Raw genomic sequence first — 21,395 nt, 5'->3', positions numbered from 1 at the left:
TAAATTTGATTAATTTATTAGGGATAGACTTATCACGTAAGTATTTAAAGGATAACAAGCTCTTTTGCATGTCACGGTTGCTAGCCACAAATGGAACTCAAGATGCTAAGCTGTATGTTATTAAAGCTATGTTCTCGTACTTTTGTGCTATTGATGGAATTCATAATACATTGTATGTTATTCAATTACATTTTTATATTTTTGTATCATAAATAAAATTTGTCACGTTGTGAAAGCTCCATTCAGATAGTTTTGCACCAAAAATTCGTGATACTAATCTATGTATCATTGAGATTGTAGTGAACTCGTAATTATAACTAAGCTACCAACCTAATTGATAAGCATACTCTCTGTTCTAATAAACATCTCCCTCTCATATTTTTTATATTTTTATTTAAATTTTTTTCTAGATAAAAAATATTTATGTATTAAAGATAAAAAATATATATATATCCTAATAATTTACTGATCTGTCTTGTTCTGACATGGCACCCCAACGCATTTTGTGGCATTTTTGGTCTCTCCAATCAGCTAATTTTTCTTTCTTTTTTCTAAGCAAAATGGAGCATCTTCTAAACATATATACTCTAATCCGTTTAACCACCCAGACCGAATCAAAGCATCAAACGCCACCGAATCCCCTCCCTAAGCCGCACAACCGCGTCCTACGTACGCCACACCGTACCACAATTCGTTAATTTCTATATCCATCAATGCTCCCGTACAGCCCCCCGTATCCGTCGGATGTTGGCAGTTAACATCAAGCCCCACCGCATAAACGGTGATCCGTGCCTTATACAGAGTTTTACAACGGTGTATCTGACTCATACCTAGCGAGATTCTTTCATCGCCCCTCGCCCACCCATTCGCCGCGCATCTAAGATTCACCGCTTCTCTCTCTAAATATAATTATGTTATTATATTATAAAATAAATTAGAATTTTATTTTTTTTTATTTTTTTATTTTGTTCGAGTGCTATAAAATTCGAAGGCGTGGTGTTTAGCTGGGTAGGAAGTTGCGAGTAGAGGAGGCGGTCAGGTGCCCTTCCAACGTCGGAAGATACCCTCCGTTTCTTCTCCACTCCGTCCAAATCTCCTCTCTCTCTCTCTCTCGGTTTTATTTCTATAAATCCTCTCTTCTCTTTCTGCCCTTCTCTCTCGAGAGCTCTCTTGAGACAGATTTCGGCCGAGGAGGAGGAGGAGGCCAAGAAGTGAAGGAGAAGAGGTAGGCGTCTCCACGTTCTCTCAATCCTTTTTTTCTTTCTATTTCCGGTATAAGATTTTGGATTTGAAGAAGTATTCCTCTCGTCTTTTAGTTCGAATCCTAGGTTTTTCTGCTGGTAGATGATTAATTCTGGTATCGAGAATCGTTTTCAATTGTTCTGTGGTTTCGTTCGAATCGAAGATTTTTCATGTGATTGATGGTTTTTTTTTTGAAACTAGAAGGGAAATCTCTGGATCCTTTTCATGAGTTCGAGCCTTTCTTTCTCGAAAGAATTCCCGATCTCCTTCGTTTCTTGGATGGAAATTGATCCCTTTTTAGAAAGTTACAGATATTTCTGAGAGCTCGTTGTTCGCCCCTTCCTTCTTGGGTTCTTTCGAAATTCGTGTAAATTTTTTCGGTTTTGAGATTAAGAGCCGTCATCTTCGTGGAGATCGGAAGGGAGACCTCAGCCGTTTGATTAGAATTAGGTTAGATCTCGTCCGTCCGATCTTAATCGGATGGCTGGGTAGAGTCAGTCGATGGCCCCCGCACCGTTACTACCGGCGCCTGTCGCTTCCGACAGGGCTGCCGCACACAAGTCTGCCCCTTCCTTCTTTATGCTCCACGGGAACAGAATAATCTTTATAAATTTCTATGAGACCCCATCTCCGCCGTCCATCTCGACGAGGATGTGAAAAGGAACGGCAGATATAGGACTGCACAAAAATTCTATGCGAGCGATCGGAGATACGATCTCAAACGGGCGGCTGAGATTTACGTTATTTCTCTCATCCTACGGAACATTGGACCGCTTGCGGGAAGAATCCGTACAGTGTACACGAGCGTTGAATCATACGAGTAGGACGTACGATTTCATCACGGCCGTCCGAATGGTCCGCCCTATCCACAAAAAAAAATTCCCTTCCTAGTTTAGCGGATGTCGGCAATTCCATGTTGGAAGTGGAGGATATTTTGATTGATTCATCAGAGCGTCGACAAGAATCGAGATGGTTCGGGGATATTTTTCCAACTTTTTACGATCACCAGTCCTTTTTTTATCTTGGATCGCTTACGCCTTTCTCCCTGTCGAGGCATTCCAAAAGAATTCTCAAGTTAAATCCATTTAAACTTAAAAAGCTGTTTCATCTTTAGAGCATTCGCTTTTGGATTCGTTGTGTGGTTGTTACCAATCGGAATATGTATTCCATATCATGGCATCGTCAGGGTGACGTAGATTTTGATTCCTTGCGTGGTAAGAGAAATGTTATATATATTGTAGGCGGGTCCGGTCTCGAACCAAATGGGCTGAAACCAATGGTTGGATGGTGGACCATCCTATAAAGTAGTAAATTCAGCAGCTTGAATCATGTTCGATATGGGCATATATCGGGTGGATCATTGATCATCTGTTGATCGAATAATGTTTTGACTTTTGTTGGGAACTTGAAATTTTATATTACAAGCATGAAAGTTCATGGCGAGTAGTTTATTTATTATAATAAGGTTTTAAAGTGGGACACGACTTGGAATTACGTAAGGATTTAATGTGGCGTTAAACATGTCGCCTTTTATAAAGTTTAAATAAATCACTCCCACGTGTTTCACTTGGATGGTATATAGCCACTTGCCGAAGGCAAGAGTGCGTGGCTGAGTTCCAAGTAGCATAACAAAGCTTCGATTTTGCAAGCTTTTACGAGCTTAGATGAGGTGGGATGGTTATGGGTAGTGAGAGTAGATTAAACCATCTTGGTCTTAATATATAAACTAATTAATGGGTCGGCTGGTTGGCCTACTGTGCACAAGCGCTTCTAGAAACCGATGGTGGTTGCTGTCTATTGGAGAAATTTTTTTTTACATGTTTGTCCTCGCATTGTTGTGATGTGGACATGTTTAGGCTCAGATACACTATCAGCAGATTAAGCATCCATTTAACAGGTAGAAAAGTTGGGAAAAAATGAATTTTTATCCTTTAAAGACAGATACCTCTCCCACTTTTCATGATGCTGCAGACATTAGCTCATTACCTATCAACATTGGGATTGATATTGAAAATAATAAGCTTACATGTAGCCCACCATTCACCTAATTATGTATATATTATTTAATAAGTACATATACTTTTTTATTGTCCACTCAATCATTTATAAATTTGTTGTAAATATTGCGCAGGAAAGCTACTAGTTGTGTTTGGCTTGGTCCACATGTGGCCCTACTTTGATCCTGAGTATGAAAATCTCAGCCAACGAATGAATCCTCCAAGGTCTCTCTCTCTCTCTCTCTCTCTCTCTCACACACACACACACACACATACATCTGATATGGCCGTCCTACCACTATAAGTGAGACAAACTTTTCTTTCCAATCGAATTGGTATCTAGAGAGTGATTTATATTAGCTAAGGTGTGCATTGGACGGGATATACATTTTGATTACAGGGGATGTGAAGGCATGCCCACTAGATTAGCTGTCGTCCTTGCCCCCAATGATCTCGGCCACCCACGTGCAACATCACGTTTGGGCATCCACATTTGTTAGACTACGATGCCAAAGTAAATGAATAGGACATCACTTCATAGGAGCAGGGTGGATAGCATCGTCACTTTCACATAGAAACTACTCTCTCTCTGTTTGCTAGATGGCATGGTCCACTTTATTAACGTCCATAGTTTTATTATTTTTTTGACAGTTTGCTATTGCATCTATATGTCTGACAAGTTGCTGCGTCACTTGGTTCTTGCAGAGTATGTATAGACAATACTACCTGTAGTGACTGCACACTGGTTAAGGTAAGCATTATTTATTGTTTTTATTCTTTATGAAACCAAGTTAATGCAAGTCTACAATGCTCATTTATCAAATTTCGCCACCCATTTTACTCTAATCCTTTGGATGCTTAAGATATTTATCCGGCTAATGAGGGGCTTCTAGGATGCTGATTTTCCTGTAAAAGTAATTTTAGATTTAAAATATTTATTTTTAAATCAAAATGATGATGAAATTGTTAAATAATGTTAAATAGACATGGAATACTATTTTCTTTTTTCTTGATAGAGAGAAATAGAGAGCAATATGGGTTTCCATAGCTATGGATGGAACTGGGCTGTGACTTTGCTTAAACATTTAAAAGAAGCTTTCTCCCAATTGTTACCTGTTGTTCAGGTGGACAGCGTGAACAAGCCAGGTATACTGTTGGAAGTCGTGCAGGTACTGAGCGACCTGGACCTGTTCATCTCCAAAGCTTACATCACTTCCGATGGCAGATGGTTCATGGACGGTAAGCTCAAAATGGTACTGCTAACTATAACTAAACCATCCCGAAACTCATCTCTCGAAGATTAAGGCATCTCCGCTCCACCTTGCCCCATTCCACCACTTCTTTGACCCACGATATCAATCCGTAACAGAGTTTCGTGGTATGAGGCGTGGTGGCAGTGGTGGAACGTTCCATGCAGAGCCAGGATGGCAGCGGTGGGGCTGTTGCCTTTTGAAAATCAATCGTGAAAACAAGAAAATGGGTATGACAGCTGATTGCATTGCATTTGCTTTGTTTCTCGTTGTGGGCTGAATGCAGTGTTCCATGTGACGGATCAGCAAGGGAAGAAGATAACTAACAAGACCATAGAGTACATTGAGAAGGTTTGGCAATGCTCGTTCTTACCTTCTTTTTTTTTTTTTTTAATATCAGTGGACACTACCACAGTTGATTGCATAAGATATATGTTTCTTTATCTGCTGTAGTGTATAAAGAGCTTTGACAGAGTAATGGATAGCATGACAGTAGCAATGTTCATGTTGGGATTTCTTGTAATTCTTTTTTCAGTAATTAAGTGGGTGTCTTAGAGGTCTCGAGGGCCTTAAGACACAACAGATTGAGTTAGTAACAGTTAGTTTCTTGTCACATGTCATTTAGATTTTATTTTCTTAGATATCTCAAAAATTTACAGTAATGAATCATACCATCTCGTACCATGTGTTTTGTACAATACTAGTAGCAAATCGATAGTTGGTACATAGGGGCTTACCAAATACCGGTACCATGAACAACCAACCCATACCGCTACAAAACCAACATGGTATTGATAAAAGTACCGAAACCGGTATTTCATAGTATGGTTTATACTGATCAGGGCGTTAAGAATACCTCTGCTCGACACGTGGCACCACCAATGACTTCCTTTTTTCTGTTAGAAGCTATGTATATCTTGCTTAGTTCTGTAATTGTATCTTTATCTGTCTGGCATAACTAATTTAATAAGCTAAAGAGAGATAATTACTCATCAGCTGACTGCTGTTACACTTGGGTCACTTCTCAGCGGTAATTGGTGAATATATGGTTATAGCACTTATCAGATTGAACAAAATCTAGATGGGGCACTAGATGGCTGCAGAATTACCATCTCATGCCTTACCTGAAGTTCGTTGATCATTTCCTATGAAGTACTTTAGGCTGGATGCAATATTAGAGCTATAATCCTAATACTAAAAAAGTACATGACCTAACTAAAATGAAATAAGCTGTCTGTAACTGTCTTAATGCAATACATTCAGTTGGAATTTAGCTTCCACTTTAAGGCTGCGTCATAATTCTTACATTGTAAAATCAATCCACACAGGAGAATAAATAGTTTTGACTATGGTATGTGTTCGATACTTCTATGGTACAATGATAGCATATATGATTTGGAAAATAAAAAGAAAATAAAAAGAAAAAAAGAGGAAAACCACAATATGATAGGTAACCCAGTAAACTAAAACCAAGAGCACACCTATTAAATCTTGAACCGCATACCTGGTTAATTTAAAATATGAATCTATCACAATATATTTTTTTCTGTTCATTCTGTCTTTGCTGTATCCTCTATAAAATGTGTAATAAACTGAACTCATTTCTATGCAAGATATAGTAATTAGACCGAAAGATGATGTAATACTAATTATACTAATAATATCTTGATGTTTGAATTGAAAACAGTTATTCCATCGGTACCATTATTTTAAAACAGCTTTTGTCATGACTCCAATTTTAATATGGTATAGCAAGATATTTTCTCTGATGTTTCCAGATCTGTTAGATTTGTCAGCATGTTTTCCGGCATATTCCCTTCAAATCTTATGGTTTTCAGGCTTTAGGTCCAGAGAGCAATATTCTAGGCACAAAAGGACACTTTTGGCCAGGAAAATCAGTTGGAATGCACTCCATTGGTGATCACACTGCCATCGAGCTTATAGGCACAGACCGCCCAGGCCTCCTATCTGAAATCTTTGCTGTTCTTGCAAATCTTCATTGCAATATAATAGCTGCTGAGGTCTGGACTCACAATATGAGAGTTGCTTGCGTTCTCTATGTTAATGATGAGACCACCTTTCAAGCTGTGGATGACCCAAGTCGCTTATCTAAAATGGAGGAGAAGCTCCGGAACGTTTTACGTGGGCGTGGAGATGATGTCAGAGGTGCTCGCACCAGCTTCTCTATAGGTACGACCCATGTGGATCGCCGTCTCCACCAGCTAATGCTTGCTGACAAGGACTACGAAATTGGTGGTTCATTAACAGAAGGGAATGAGGTCATATCTTTCAGACCAGTCATCACGATTGATCATTGTGAGGAAAAAGGGTACTCTGTTGTGAATATAAAGTGCAAAGATCGGCCAAAATTGTTGTTCGATATCGTCTGCACATTGACAGATATGCAATTTGTTGTTTTTCATGCTTCTGTCTCATCTGATGGCCCCTATGGTGTGCAGGTACGTGCATGACCTGAAAATAGCTGTCAGTGGTTGTAGAGTATGTAATGTCAGCACGTCTATGGCCTTGGAAAGAAATACAATGGCATCTGTGACACGAATATGCATTCTCTATGAAGACATAATTTTGTGATTACATACCTCATTATGAACTGCTATGAATTTAATTTGGCTTGAATCCATTTTATAGTAGAAAACTTCTCTTTTAGCTAGCTTGCATTGATTGCATAATATTCAAGCACAATGATATATACTGACTTTGAGAAGCCTAATGTGATCAATATATTGAGAAATCTTCTGCTGCTAGCATGTGTATTTCATTAAAATATACATGGAACTGAATTTTATACAAATGAGCTTCTCTATGCACATGCACATGATTAATAGGTCCACCAAGTCATGCATGGAATGCCTACCTTAAACAAATCCAGAATACATCAAGTTCAATGTGAAAGCTCAAAGTGCTAGTTTTGCTCTATCTGTTTTGCCTTGAGATTCATGGATGTTTGTTCCTTTCCTCATAATACTAACTATTTGTCAGGTTATACAATGGCTTAAAGCCTAATTCTTGGGAAACTTGTTCCTTAGCATGCTTTCTGCAAAAGATTTATATTGCAGATTATAGATGTTTATAATTTTTATTCATTTTATCATTTGATACATGAACCCACTAATCAGCATAATGATTCTGATTAAAATCAAGCCATCAGCCATTATGATTTGGTAGGATGCTTGATCATTTATAGCATCTACACAAGTGCTATGATTCTCATGATTTTACCCACTCCATCTTCAACACAAGCAGAAATTGTTGAAGGTTCAGGCTATTGATTATTGGATGTTCTTCTTTTTGTCTCACTCCTTCACATTCAATACATAAGAGGAATCTTCTTGATAGGACTTGATGGTTTGAGTTGTGTTTGCATGTTGTTTTTCCTCTCCAAGTCTGACTATGGCAGCCCAATTTTTTGTTTCACGACAACCATGAACTTTCCTGGCTGTGGAGAGGAGTTTAGGCATGTTGAAATCCCTACAAAGTCATGATTATCAGAAGAGTTAACAAATTTCTTTATGATGGCTTGATAATTGTTTGATGAGTTATGGGATCTGCAGGAGTTATATATACGTCATAAAGATGGCTTCACCCTTGACTCGAAAGAAGAAAAGGAGATGGTGATTAAGTGCCTTGAAGCTGCAATTTTAAGAAGAGTATCTGAGGTGAGTTTTAAAATCTCATGTTTGAAAGTCCATATCCTTTTATAATATTCAGCATAGACAATCACATCTGCAGTGAAAGCACAAATTTCGGCAACCTTTTTACTTTCAAAAGAGGCAAGCTTCATTGTTTCTTCTCCAAAATGTGATACTGAGAGTGGAGCATAAACACTGTAGAGGACCATAAATAATTTGATACATATCTGATAGAGTGGACAATTTATCTATTGCTATAGAATCACTCTGTGCTCCAATTGCATTAGAGTCACTTTATTTATATAATTGAATGTAACCATAGGACAATATATCTACTTGTCAAGATTAAATAATCAATTCACAAGATTTTACCCAATGTTACCTGAGAATAGGATATTTGAAAATGTATAAAGAACTGGACAGAAATGCATAAACAACTATGGAACATAAAAAGGTTTGGCAACTTGTTAACTATCTAATAAGTTTAAAAACCAAAGGACATCTTTTTTCTCAAGAACGAAAAAAGAGATAACTCAAGCCTCCTCTGACTAAATATAGTTGGGTAAGTAAGAAGCGCATCTCCAAGTCAAGAAGGCTCCTTCTTATTAGTCTGATGTTTCTTCAATCTGATCTCTACTTTGATATTTGAAAATTCAGATGGGCTGAGCGATAAAACTTATTTGACTGTGTCAAGCTTGACAAGTACTGTTTGTTGATTAATTATGTTCTCTTCTACCTTGTGACCTAAGGCAGATCAGTGTAATTTTACTTGAACATACCTTTCATCTTTTGGTGTCATGTAGAACATTTACAGGTTTTTCGAGGGGAAAAAAAAAAAATATTCACCGAATTGCATTTCATGTTAATAAGGCATCTGAAAAAATCAACTTCTATTTTGGTTTCCATACCTTTCCAGAAAAAAGAATGAAAATCCATGGTTCTAATTTTACGGTGAGGTTCATGGCAGGGATTCAGTCTAGAGCTATGCGGTAGAGACCGAGTAGGCTTGCTCTCTGATGTGACTAGGGTTCTTCGGGAGTATGGCTTAACGGTCACGAGGGCTGATGTGACAACCATTGGAGAGCAAGCAATGAATGTTTTCTATGTGAGGGATGCATCAGGGAATCCAGTGGACATGAAGACCATTGAAGCACTCCGTCGAGAGATAGGGCACACCGTGATGCTCAATGTGAAGAGAGTGCCTTCCAGTGCCAATGCTCCTCAGCCCAGTCGCTGGACCGGGAGCGGCTTCTCCTTCTCCTTTGGGGGCTTGCTTGGCAGATTCTGGAGTTGATTGGAAACATAATAGTAGGATCTCTGGGAATGTGGCCTTGTAAATTGGCCCCTTCCTGTAACCTTTACTGTAGATTGTGATCTGCTCCACATGCTCTATCAAACAGGCTCAAGGTGCAAATGTGCGCAGGAGTGTGTCCAGTTCCAGCATGATTTGTATGGAGCGCTTGCCACCAATGTAAATCCATCTTTATATTATTCTATCAATAATCTTCAAGACATGATCTCAGGTGTCAGTTTCATGAATTTCTCCTCTCATTTGTTATAGCCAAATTGTCATCGATGTAATTATTTTAATCCTTGGTGCAGGGTCGAGTCGCTCAACTTTTGTGTTTCTTTAGCCGGCCCTGATTTAATAATGGTGGTACATACTACATAAGATGCACGGGAGACAATTTTTATGAGACCTTGCCGTTTTCTGCTGGCTGTCCTAGCATGCCTAAAATGATCTGGTGCAGGCGGGAGCTTATGTCGTTGGACAGGTGGTTCCATCGAACTGGGAGATGTGTGTTTGCGGAACAGGAGGGCCCCTAAAAGTGCAACATTAAGCAACTGTTGATAGTTATTTGGTTTCCTTTTTTTAAGAAAAAGGAATAGGAGTTACCGACTTCCCAGAATTACCTCTCTCGGAATCTCACGAAACCTCTCAAAAGAAGAAGAGAGAGAATAAAAAGTAAAAAAAAAAAAAGAGAGAGAGAAAAAGATACCCCTCTCAGATGAGAACGCTACAACCACGGGGTCATAGCACGCTGATGATAATTCTGACTTGCTCCGGTAGGAAAAGGAAAACATCAAAGCTCTTCAACAAGTGTTCATAATTTTTGGAGTTACTCCTGCTGGTGTCATGTCTGGCTTCATAGCATCACATTTGGTATCGAATTGTGATTGTTTTCATTGGCATGAAAAACATGCAACAAATGCCAAATAGAGATGATTAGCTTCAGACATCTTATCAACCGCTCAAATGGAGATTGTCTGGCAGACCCTTCTTTAAATATACATATCACAGATGGGTTGGCCTCTTTAAGTCCGATACAAATGTTTGCAGGGAAAGAAAAGGCTTCAATCATAAAAGGAAGTCCATTCGCAAGTGACTGAGATTGACCTGTGCCATGACGGAGTAAAAAGATATTTACTTACTCCCAAATCCAAGCATGTACATACTAAATGGTAATTGATAGCTTCTTACTCGTCACTTGCTCTGGGGCTCAAAATCATCATCCACGTCATATGCTGGATTACAAAGGCATCTAAAGAGCCTGCCAATACCCTGGAACATCAGCAAAATAAAACTTCAGTCTGCGCAGGCATCTGCATTCATCGCATTTGCCATATTACTAAAATTCTGGTCTAGGTGGATTTTTCAAATAAAAAGTCTGCATAACCATGTGACCATGAAATTGGAAACTAATGCAGGAAATTAACTGTATCTGCAAAATTATAATATGGAGCAATTGCATAATTATAAAAATTAGTCATATACATGATCAATTGAACTAAGATACGGGTTAGGGACTTGGGGGCATGACACCAACCATATAGGAGGCAGTCTAAGCACTACGTTCTTTTTAGGCTTTAACAAAATTAAAAAAACAAAAACAAAACAAAAAAAAACAATGTAAAGATTTAATCACTCAAATGGGGCTACAAAGAGACATCCACAATATGCAACTATAATGGGACATTGAAAGGGGGAAGATGGGAGGGCATATGAATTCCTCCACTAAATAGATGCATAAGTATCCAGGCCTGCTATTTGATCAACCCAATCTGAAAATGCTATCCTTGGAGACTGAACCAATCAAAAAGGTTTTTTTTTTTTTTTTTCTGTCATAAGTTAATGCAAAGGAAATTAGTATGACAATCATGCCTTGAGAAGTTTAATTTCGCATATTCAATAAAGATGAGCATGAGCTATGGAGAAACATGAAATTAAACATTGTATAGCATAATAGTGACAGGCAAAATACACGGAGCATACACAAGCTTGCAGCATGCTCAGATGTATGTATAGGTGTGCATTCACTTGTCTATGTATGTATATAAAAGCAAAAGCACATATTTTTAATGTAAAAGATTATTTTGTTTTCAGCAAGAGCTACATTCAAAACAAAGAAAAAAATATTTAAAAAAAAAACACAAGTCTGATAAAGGTAATCTCAAGATATTTTCTGTTTCACCCACACCCACCCAGCTACCAATAGGGTAGCATCTAAATTCAAACTTTATCACTGGCATGCAGGTGCCACCTGTTGGAACCCACATGTCAGTGAGCGAGCGAGCAATTAGGTCTTGTCAAAAGTGCATATATTAAGTTTCATAATTGTTCCTCGGGATAACATGGACTAGAACAAATGTAGTTTGCAGCAAGTGAGCAACAATTAACAAATTGAAATAAGTTCATTTTTCAAATCTCAAATTTATCACACAAAGTGCTCACCTTTAAGGAGATTTATAGATAGCATGTCCATACAGCAGTTAACAGGGAAAATCCATAGAAATCACTAATCCAGATACCAGATAGAAAACATCACCAGCAGTGAACCAGTTTCTCAAGGAGAAAAGAAGGATTGTGCAGAGGAAATTAGAAAAGTCAGATACAAATGACTTGAAGCCAACAGGCTGATTAGCAGGCCTAGTTTTATATTATTTCACGCCAAGTCGTTAAGTCAAGCCTATTCATGATTTTGAATATGATTTGCCAAACCTAGCCCATTGACATCACTGTAGCTTTCAGTCAAACACTCTGAATGAACAACAGTATTTCTCAAGTTCATAGTACCTAATCTTGGAAGGTAAAGATCATTTTAGATGGTATTATGCCGCATGAACCTTTAAATGTTTCACCAATCACCATTTTTCTAGACCACCTGGTCAATACCTACCAAAGTGGAAGATTGATTTAAAGGTGCCTCTTTTTTTCCCCCAAAATAAGGCAGGAAGACTTATGCAGTGTAATAATTACTAGGTCCAAATACTTGGGATGCACCATCCAAAAAACTAAACATGAGAGCTCCACTTGTAAAGCAGAGTGCGTAGCCCACAGGGCAATGCCCATTTACTGAAGAGCCTACTTACATGATAACACAAATTAATTTATGTTCTAGTATTTTAAATGTCAACTAATATTTGCCATCACATATTGTACAATTTCTATTGATTTTTGGGGAGAATATAGTTGATGTTTAATGTTTTTCTCCAGGTTGAGCAGTTGAACTAATATAGAAGTGTACTGTACAGATTATTAACAATTTACATGGCATAGAACAAATAACTCATATAAACCCATAACATTTACCAAAGTGGCAACTCCTACAATAACTGAACATTACCTATTCAGTAGAAAGAAGTTACTGATAACAGAAGTATGCCCTACATGAACATGACATGCGTATAGAGCATGAAGATGCATTAGATGTTAAGAGGGGGAAAGGGGGGAATTAAGGCCTTCAGACTTGCCTGAGTAAGTAAAGGAGTCCGATATGAAAGCGTCCGTGGTAGATCCTCAACAGAACTAGCATCGGAACTGACATCGCCATCATCTGGAATGTTTTTCTGTTTCGATGTACCGGAAGGCAATGCATGCCTTTCTCCCTGTAAACATGAATATAGAATCTAAACATTAAAATTGTAAGTTCCATTCCAAAGATAGCACCATCATCAGCACCATAAATTAAGTGTTATGCAAAAATTGAAAATTCAAATGACTTAACAATTTGCTAAACATAACAGCTGTACACAGGAATTCAGGTATTCCAAGAAATCAAAGGAACATCCAATGACACTGAAGGGTAAGAACAATCTCTTTACAGAGTGCTCTTTAGCCTAGATGTAGTTTTACTAATCACCAAACATGCATGGTCCAAGCCGCATGTGATGGCAATGGGTACCGGTGCGAGAAAGGAGACATTCTATAAACACTTCAGCTAAAGAAGCACTTAGGAAGCAGGTTCATGTTTAAGATCTTGGAGAGACTAAAGAAGCGAGTATGTTACTTTATGTAGAAGATTTCGGCTACCGAGTGAAAGACCACAATGAAATGAAAAAAGTAACAACCATAATGACTGGAATGAAACATGATAACAGCCATGTTAATTAAATAAATAATTGCACAGAAGGGATTCAAACTTATGATATCAAAAAACTTGTGCTTTGATACCACATTAATAAACTAAAAAGGGCATCTTGGTGCATGAAGGCTTCCACCACTGCGAGATCTAGGAAAAGTCAAATGTATACAGACTTACCCGCTTGTACAGAAGGGTTGTTTTCGTTTTTTAAACCTATGACACCCACGTTACAATGAAGCAACATTACCACCGCACCAAGGCCCATCTTTCATGTTAACAAACAAAGTAACCCCAAAGCTTAAGCTGATAAGGAATGGATCAACATTATATATTTTGCTTAATTTAGTAATTTTATCAAATATACTCACGGGTGACCATATATTTACATTTAAAACTAGATGAAATCTCTTGGTTCAAGATATATATGGTTTGAATCTCCAATGTGCTTGAAAGGATTCACTCACGAAGCTTTAGGTTAAATTATCCAATTTTCAAGTGCCTTAGAGGCTGAGAACACAGGTAGACCTTCGTTACCAAGGGAGCACAATTATTACTTTAATGATTGATTGAACACTAATTATAATTTGTTTTATTATATACTTATATAAGATATAAAATTTTAAAATTTTAATTAAATATGTTAAATAATATCTACATTGATGCATGACTTCTTCATTACAAGTTCGTTGCATTTATATTTATCACTCATGGGCCTCATGATTCAAAATAGTTGTCTAATTGTCTTACATAATATAATAAATTTCCACCATATATAATTTTTCAAAATCAAATGTATATATTTCTTTGTTGGTACCTAGTACGAATAAATTATGGGTCTCTTAAACTTATAGCACTTCATATAGATATAAAAAAAACCAAGTAATTGTGAGAGGCAAGAGTAGTATTGTAAGATGAATAGTACAAATTTCACTCAGATGGTTTGTAACCATGAAAAGAAATATAACAAACTTTTAAATCAGTCATTTCTTTTTTCTAGAATGTTCTTTTTCCCTAAAAAGTAAGAAAGCACCAACCTACAAATATTATTTGTGCTTCCTTAGAACAAATTCAATAAAAAAATCTCTCATCCATCCATTTTCCTTCAAGAAAAAAATAATAATTAAAGGGGAGAAAACTTACTAGATGGCTATTCGCATGCGGAAAGGATAGAGGCACAAAACCTATTAAAGGTTGACGGCATTGTTGCATTCGTAGAGGACCTAGTGACTCATGGGACTGGAGTTAAGCTTGCAACTTTCAAAGCAAAGAAAGTAGGGAGGTAAAGTATTTTTTTTTTTATTGGTTAGCAAGAGAAAGATTCTTTTAGACAGATTTTGAGAAAGATTGACTGTTCAATGTGCATCGACCATTCGAAGAGTTCAAGAGGGAAGGCAGCAACATGAATCACATAAAATATAATCCAAAAATAGAGAGGCAAGATTTCAAATCATTATTAAATCCTTTCTTTTAAGGGGGGCCTTGGCACAATGGTGAGGTTGCTCCAACAACTTGGTGCAATGGGTTGGAAACACGAAAACAACCTTTCATATGCAGAGATAAGGCTGCATACATCTAACCTTCACCAAACCTCGCAATGGCAGGAGCCTTATATACTGTGACACCCATTTTAGCATCTTTTCTTTGTTACTTTTGCAAAGGGTTTTCTAAAGAAATATATTTATCATGGTCTAGGTGGGGTTTGACATAGTAAATGGAGTATAGAGACAAGACATGTGACAAAGTGAACTAGGAGTGAAGGCAAGGTGCAACACAAAACTCATAGATGTTGTAGCAAGGTATACTCGTGAGTTGCTAGCTCTGCCCCTGCTAAGAATCCTATATGAAATCCTTCTTGAACAATATCCAAGCTTCAATGGTGCATAAAGGGTTATTCCTACCTATCACAACAGGGATATTAACATCATGTTCAAATATTTTTTGGATTAGCATCAAAGCCCTTTTATTCAAAGCTACTTCTGCATTTGTATGATGCAAGCCTTCAATACTTTTCACCTACCATCTATGCCTAAGAATTAAAAGAAAAAGTCGAAAGATTCAAGATCAAACTGTTCTCAAAAAAATAAAAGAAACACAAAAACCAATGTAGATAAAGTACAAGAATGACCTTAAGAATGCCTGATACTCTACACTCTTTAACTAACAATCATATATAAATCATGGAAGCCCATTGGGCCAAAATCAAGCATAAACACATTCATAACATTGCAAAGGCCTAGATACATTCTTAAAGGATCATGAACAAGATGAAAAATAGCAGAATATATGCCTCTAAATGTGAGGAAGAGCAAGATGTAAGATAGATAAAAGAATAATTTTAAAAAAAAAGGGACCAAAAAAGTGCACATTTCTCCATCCAGATATATATTTCTATAAATCAGTATATGAGCCAGCACAACGCCCTCTAGGTATTAAATGACCAACTAGTCCATATTAGAAAGCCACCCACTAAAGGGAGAAATACATATTTCTGGTTAAGTTATACTAAGTACAAAGCTCTTTGTGAAGGCTCAAATCCCCAAAACAGAGGCCCAAATCACATCAACATACAAATAGTTATGGCCTAATCGAGAAAGATTCTCGAATGAGAGAACAAACCACATGAATATATATATGTCATAGTTCATGTGTTTTTGGATGTATATTGCGTTGTTATTATGTATGTGGCAAGAACATGAGTTAACCGTCTGAAGAATAATAAAGTACATGATTAGTCATCTAATTGGAAAATGTAAAATGATGTCATATAGTAACTGGCAAGTACAGGAAACATGGATCTCGAATATTCATTTGCCTTTACTATAGGAAAAACTTAATAAAATTTCTTGGACAAAGAATTGGTTAAAAAAAATTACAGAGAAAATATGCAGGTTTACTTTTTTGAGAAAGCAACCACAGAGCTGAACAGCAAAATTCTAAGGCCGATACTAAATGAATATCTTAACAATGTCAAAATAGCTAATAAAGTAATAACTAGTTCTAGAACATATTATATATCATGTAAATGGTATAGCCACTAAAATTCAAGACGAAGCACTTATAAATACATTAGTTGTTAAAATTCACATATAAACTGGTAGCTAAAATTCAAACTATCACCTTTATGTACATTAGTTGCTAGTATTCCAAGATGTTTCCAATAACTAACACAATTTTAGCAGTACTTGTAAAGATAAAATTCAAACTCTAATTAAGCAATTGAGGTTGCTGACTGAAGAGTTGGTAAGTCTCTTATATTGATGCAAGAGACCTAGTTTGATCCTGCCCTCACCTCAACATGCAGCTGAGCTTCTGTCCTAGTACTTTTTTTTCCTATCTGCTATTAAGATTTTGTCTTTTGCCATAAAGGATAGAGATAAACACAATTCTTGCATAGCACCAAGAGATGGGAAAGGCAGTTTGCAAGACTATAACATTCACGTGAATCAAGTAGTGGAATAAGATCATTAAAGGTTTCAAGATTTCAAGGGTAATGACATCATCACAATAGTACTGGATGGTAAACCATGGTTCAGCTGCTGAAACATTGTCCTAGGTCAGTTGGCACACACCACGCTGGCTAGTACTAGCATACAACACCAGTCAACATACATCTTTTAAATCTTCTTTAATACTTTAATTTAAAAAGAGCACTTGATTTTTCTTCTAGTGCATGGTGCAGGAGACATGCCAACATGGCACATGTACTCTGCTGATGGATAATTAGCGCCCAACCAGCATCAGTACTTAAACTGTTGTGAAACACGATAATGCTGTTGGAATAATGTCTGTTGCTTTCATTGTTAGTATGATTTCTTCAATGTCCACTTCAATTGAATGATGATTGTTAACATGCATGGTATTATTCTCTTAATAAAGGGAAATTATAATGAAAGCATCAAAATGTTCTTTTAATGCTTTATGCATTCTTGTAACCACCTAAAAAGACGAGCCAATACATATCTGCATGTTGTAACATGTCAACATGCCATAATTGGAAATTCAAGACATAAAAAAATTATATAGATTTAAACTAGAAGAGAAGTACAGCATAAACAAGTCTGAGCATCTAAAACATGCTAAAAAGCATGGACAGAAGCCGTGAAAAAAGATTATCTCTTATATTTAATAGTTTAACTTCTTTGCAATAGTTTTTAATATTTTATTATCTTCCATATTTTTACAGATAAATTTATAAATTCCGATTTCTTGTTCTTCGCAATTTAGACTTTTTTATACATGACAAGATCTGACACTCAACCCCATGTCCATGCATCAGCAACTTGAAGCAGGGAAAATAAAAGAATCTTATCCAAGAAAACATAGCAAAGTTTACCAAGGTTAAAATCTATAGATATATCAAACGGCAACCGCAAAAATTACAAATATTATCATTATACCTGAAAAACTTTTCCTAGAATTTTCAAAGCTAGTGCCCGGGCCTTAAGTTCCTCCTTCTTGACATTGCTTTCTTGCAATACCTATGACCAATTTGGCAATGCTGAGAAACAATTCTGCCAGTCATATAAGGCAATAAAGAAGTGAAAATGCAAGTTAGAGATTGAGCTAGATTGCTCTTAATCAAGGTGTAAACAGATATGTGTATGCTAGGAAGAATTAAAAGGAGCAACCAGGCAATAACTTTTAGATAAAATTCAAGTGAAAATTCAATTCGGACCGTGGCAAAGAAATCATCAACATTTACATGTTCATAATTTATTTATTTTCAAAAAATAAATTGATATCGTGGCATCCATAAATATTAAAAAAATCTGGATGAAAGACAGTACAAACAAATAACTGTAACCATAGCCATCCAGTTTTTCCTAACTATTTGGGTTCAGCTTCATGGATCCTCATTCTTCAAGTATTCCTTGTTAGAGCCACCTCTGATGTGACTTCAAGCTTCTCCATGTCTTTCCTCACAACATCTCTCCATGTTAAAAAAGACAGTACAACAAACATTTTCAAAAAGATTTTTTGGTCTAGAAACAAAAGAGATGATTGGGCATGACTAACAATTTTCAGCAGAAGAGCTTTGTGAATGGGATAAGAGCAACAGATTTAATATGTCAAGTTCTATAGTCATTTGATATGCGATGCATCTAAGTGCATGCTCTACTAAGAATTTTTTTGAGACAGCATTTTCCTCCTGCCAATCACCAGATTTCATGCGAAGCTGTTAAGTCGATGAATTTCCGCCCACATAGTAACTTGGCATACAAGTAGGGATTTTTAATTCACACGCCAGCTGTATAGTTCTATTTCATGATTAATTTACAAGGCCAATGAACACGGCAACAAAACCTTTCAACATACCATTTGGCATACATGTAAAAGCGTTACTTCAATATCTACTACATTCAGTTTCCAGAGTGAGTTCATCATCAAGTCCTTGTTCATCCGGATATGTAACTCAATATCTTTCTCAGTACCACTGCCATCTTTGTTGATTTGGCGGCAGATGTCTTCTTGCAGCTGCAACAATTGCAAAGCACCTGGGCCAAATGTTTTTCCAGCAAACTAGTCAATAATTAGAACTAAGTTTCAAAGTTATTACAGACCTGCAAGAGAAAGCACTTCAAAATTAAACCTTTTGCTGCTGTAATTTGTGACTTCCAAAAATGGCCTTTGTTTCGCACCCATTCAGTCAAAAATGGCACCCCTAGATACATGACCTTCTTGCCCAGCTCTTTTGCAGCCTGTCTTGCATAGACATAGCCAATGTGTGTAGAATATCTACTCCAAATGCTGTATTTGCAACACAAAGAAGAAAAATTGAAACTTTATCATTTTGGGCTTTATATACATATCACTTGTCATATGTATTATTTCAATATGAAGAAACAAAATAGTACTTAGAAAAGGGTAAATTGTGACAGCAAAATAATATTGAGGAAAAAACGTCCAGCCCTCTAAAATTCTAAAAAAATAAGCAGAGAGTTGAAACCAAGACCACCATATAAAGTTAGATTTGATAACATTAATTTTCTTCCCAAGCAAAACCACTTAATGACAGCACTCAGCCCAGATGAAAATGGTGAGCGCTTGATGAAAGGTCAATCGTTGGTTACAAAAAGAAAGGCTGGAATTGTGGTCTTGATTTTGCAAAGAGTTCCAAATTTGTGTGCGTGCATATATATAGCAAGAACATAAATCCAATCAGACTCAAAATATTTACCATTTTATGCACGTTATAAATGTTCAGACTACAACCTGTGTTAGAAAGTCTCTTTGCTTCAGCTTCTGCACGATGAAAGAATCCCTCTTTGTCACCATGAACATACAGGTTAAGGAAATCTCTCAAAAACTTGGCAAGTTTTTCTTCCCTTTCTCTCTGTATAGCCTTTATGGAATAAATAGAGAATTAAAATAAATTCAAATGCCAACTATAATAGCTTTAGATTTAAATAATAAAAATTTAAAAGAGATGCTTTGTTGGGGAGATTTTAAGTTCAAACCAATTTCTCCTACTAGAAACAGCATGACATAAAAATGAACACAAAGTGCATATGCTCTTAATAACTTAAAATGTAGCATAAAAACTAGTACTTTAGAAAACATGTTTCTGGAAGAAAAATGGGAAGTGAAATATCAGCTGAGCCAACAATAGCTTCTCTCAGGAATCCATCACACATAGATGTGTGTGTGGGGGGGAGGGGGGCAAACTTAGATAAGGTCGACCGGATTTGGGCTCAAATCTGGTCAGGTCAAAAACTGGACAATGAGGTCTTATATCAATGATTAAAACCGTTTGATGTCATCACTACCTCAAAACTGTTTACACACCAAAAATCATATGATTTGAAGACCCCTAGCCTATGCATTAGATGATCAAAATACATCTAATTCAATTTTATTTAGACTATCCAATTTTTTACTTGGATAAGCTAGGGTCTCCAAATCATATGATTTTTTTATGTGCAAGCAGTTTTGAGATAGTAGATCACATTCAACGATTTGGATCATTGATGTAGGACTCCTATTATACAGTTATGATCTGATCGAAACTGAGTCCAAATCCAGTCGATCTGATTCTAGCCTAGCTCTATATAAATGATCCAGGATCCTATTATACAGTTCTGACATGATGGATTTGAGTCCAAATCCGGTCGACCTGATTTGGACTCAGATCCGGTCAGGTCAGAACTGTATAATAAGGGTCGTACATCAAAGATCCAAGCCACTAAATGTGATCTATTATCTCAAAACTGCTTGCACACAAAAAATCATATGATTTGGAGACCTCTAGCTTATACATCAAGTAGTTAAAAATTGGACAACCTAAATAAAATTGAATTAGATGTATTTTTTGATCACCTGATGCATAGGTTAAGGATCTTCAAATCATATGATTTTTGGTGTGCAAGCAATTTTGGGATAATAGATCACATCTAACAGCTTAGATCATCGATATTGGACCCCCATTGTCCAATTTTGATTTGACCGAATCTGAGTCCAAATCCGGTCAACCTTACCCAAATTCCCCTATATATATACATATATATATATATACATATACATATATACATATACATATATATATATACATATACATATATATATACATATACATATATATATATACATATATATATATATATATATATATATATATATATATATCTTCATCGAGGATTTTGAATGAAATAGTCCAAAGTGTTTAATTTATAACATTATGAATCTCAAGAACAACTAAACTCTTATATCTATTGTCTAAAACTCATGGTGCTGGCAACAAATTGAAACTCGAAGTTTGCTACAAGCTTGAGTCTTATCAATGTGCATAACACTACGGAAGATTCAAAATTCAGAATTTACACCATTGATCATGATACACATCAACTAAAAATCAAAAAAAGAGAAAAAGAGGGGGAGAGTTTCTTTACCTACGCA

At 36.5% G+C, this 21,395-nt stretch overlaps 1 protein-coding gene and 1 pseudogene across 3 annotated transcripts; one reads left to right on the top strand and one right to left on the bottom strand.

The window, feature by feature from the left end:
• The first annotated feature begins 1,085 nt into the window (after nucleotides 1–1,085).
• Nucleotides 1,086–10,413, top strand: LOC105051758 (ACT domain-containing protein ACR3). Of its 3 annotated transcripts, XR_012134302.1 has the most exons (9): nucleotides 1,086–1,225; nucleotides 3,374–3,464; nucleotides 3,945–3,990; nucleotides 4,364–4,478; nucleotides 4,776–4,840; nucleotides 6,328–6,948; nucleotides 8,062–8,166; nucleotides 9,107–9,610; nucleotides 9,742–10,413. XR_012134302.1 is itself a non-coding variant. In XM_010932350.4 (8 exons), the coding sequence occupies exons 2-8, from the start codon at nucleotides 3,406–3,408 to the stop codon at nucleotides 9,431–9,433; spliced, it is 1,338 nt and encodes a 445-aa protein (XP_010930652.1). In that variant the 5' UTR covers nucleotides 1,086–1,225; nucleotides 3,374–3,405; the 3' UTR covers nucleotides 9,434–9,690. The 3 variants fall into 3 exon arrangements, 2 of the variants coding, with proteins under 2 accessions (XP_010930652.1, XP_029122486.1); XM_010932350.4 differs by lacking the exon at nucleotides 9,742–10,413 and having other exon boundaries at nucleotides 9,107–9,690; XM_029266653.2 differs by lacking the exon at nucleotides 9,742–10,413 and having other exon boundaries at nucleotides 1,207–1,225; nucleotides 3,891–3,990; nucleotides 9,107–9,656.
• Nucleotides 10,358–21,395, bottom strand: part of LOC140851459 (chaperone protein dnaJ 10-like) — a 30,351-nt pseudogene continuing 19,313 nt past the window's right edge.

The sequence above is a fragment of the Elaeis guineensis genome, chromosome 9 (genome assembly GCF_000442705.2).
Source record: "Elaeis guineensis isolate ETL-2024a chromosome 9, EG11, whole genome shotgun sequence".
Taxonomy (NCBI): Eukaryota; Viridiplantae; Streptophyta; class Magnoliopsida; order Arecales; family Arecaceae; genus Elaeis; species Elaeis guineensis.
This window is presented reverse-complemented; position numbering and strand designations above follow the sequence as displayed.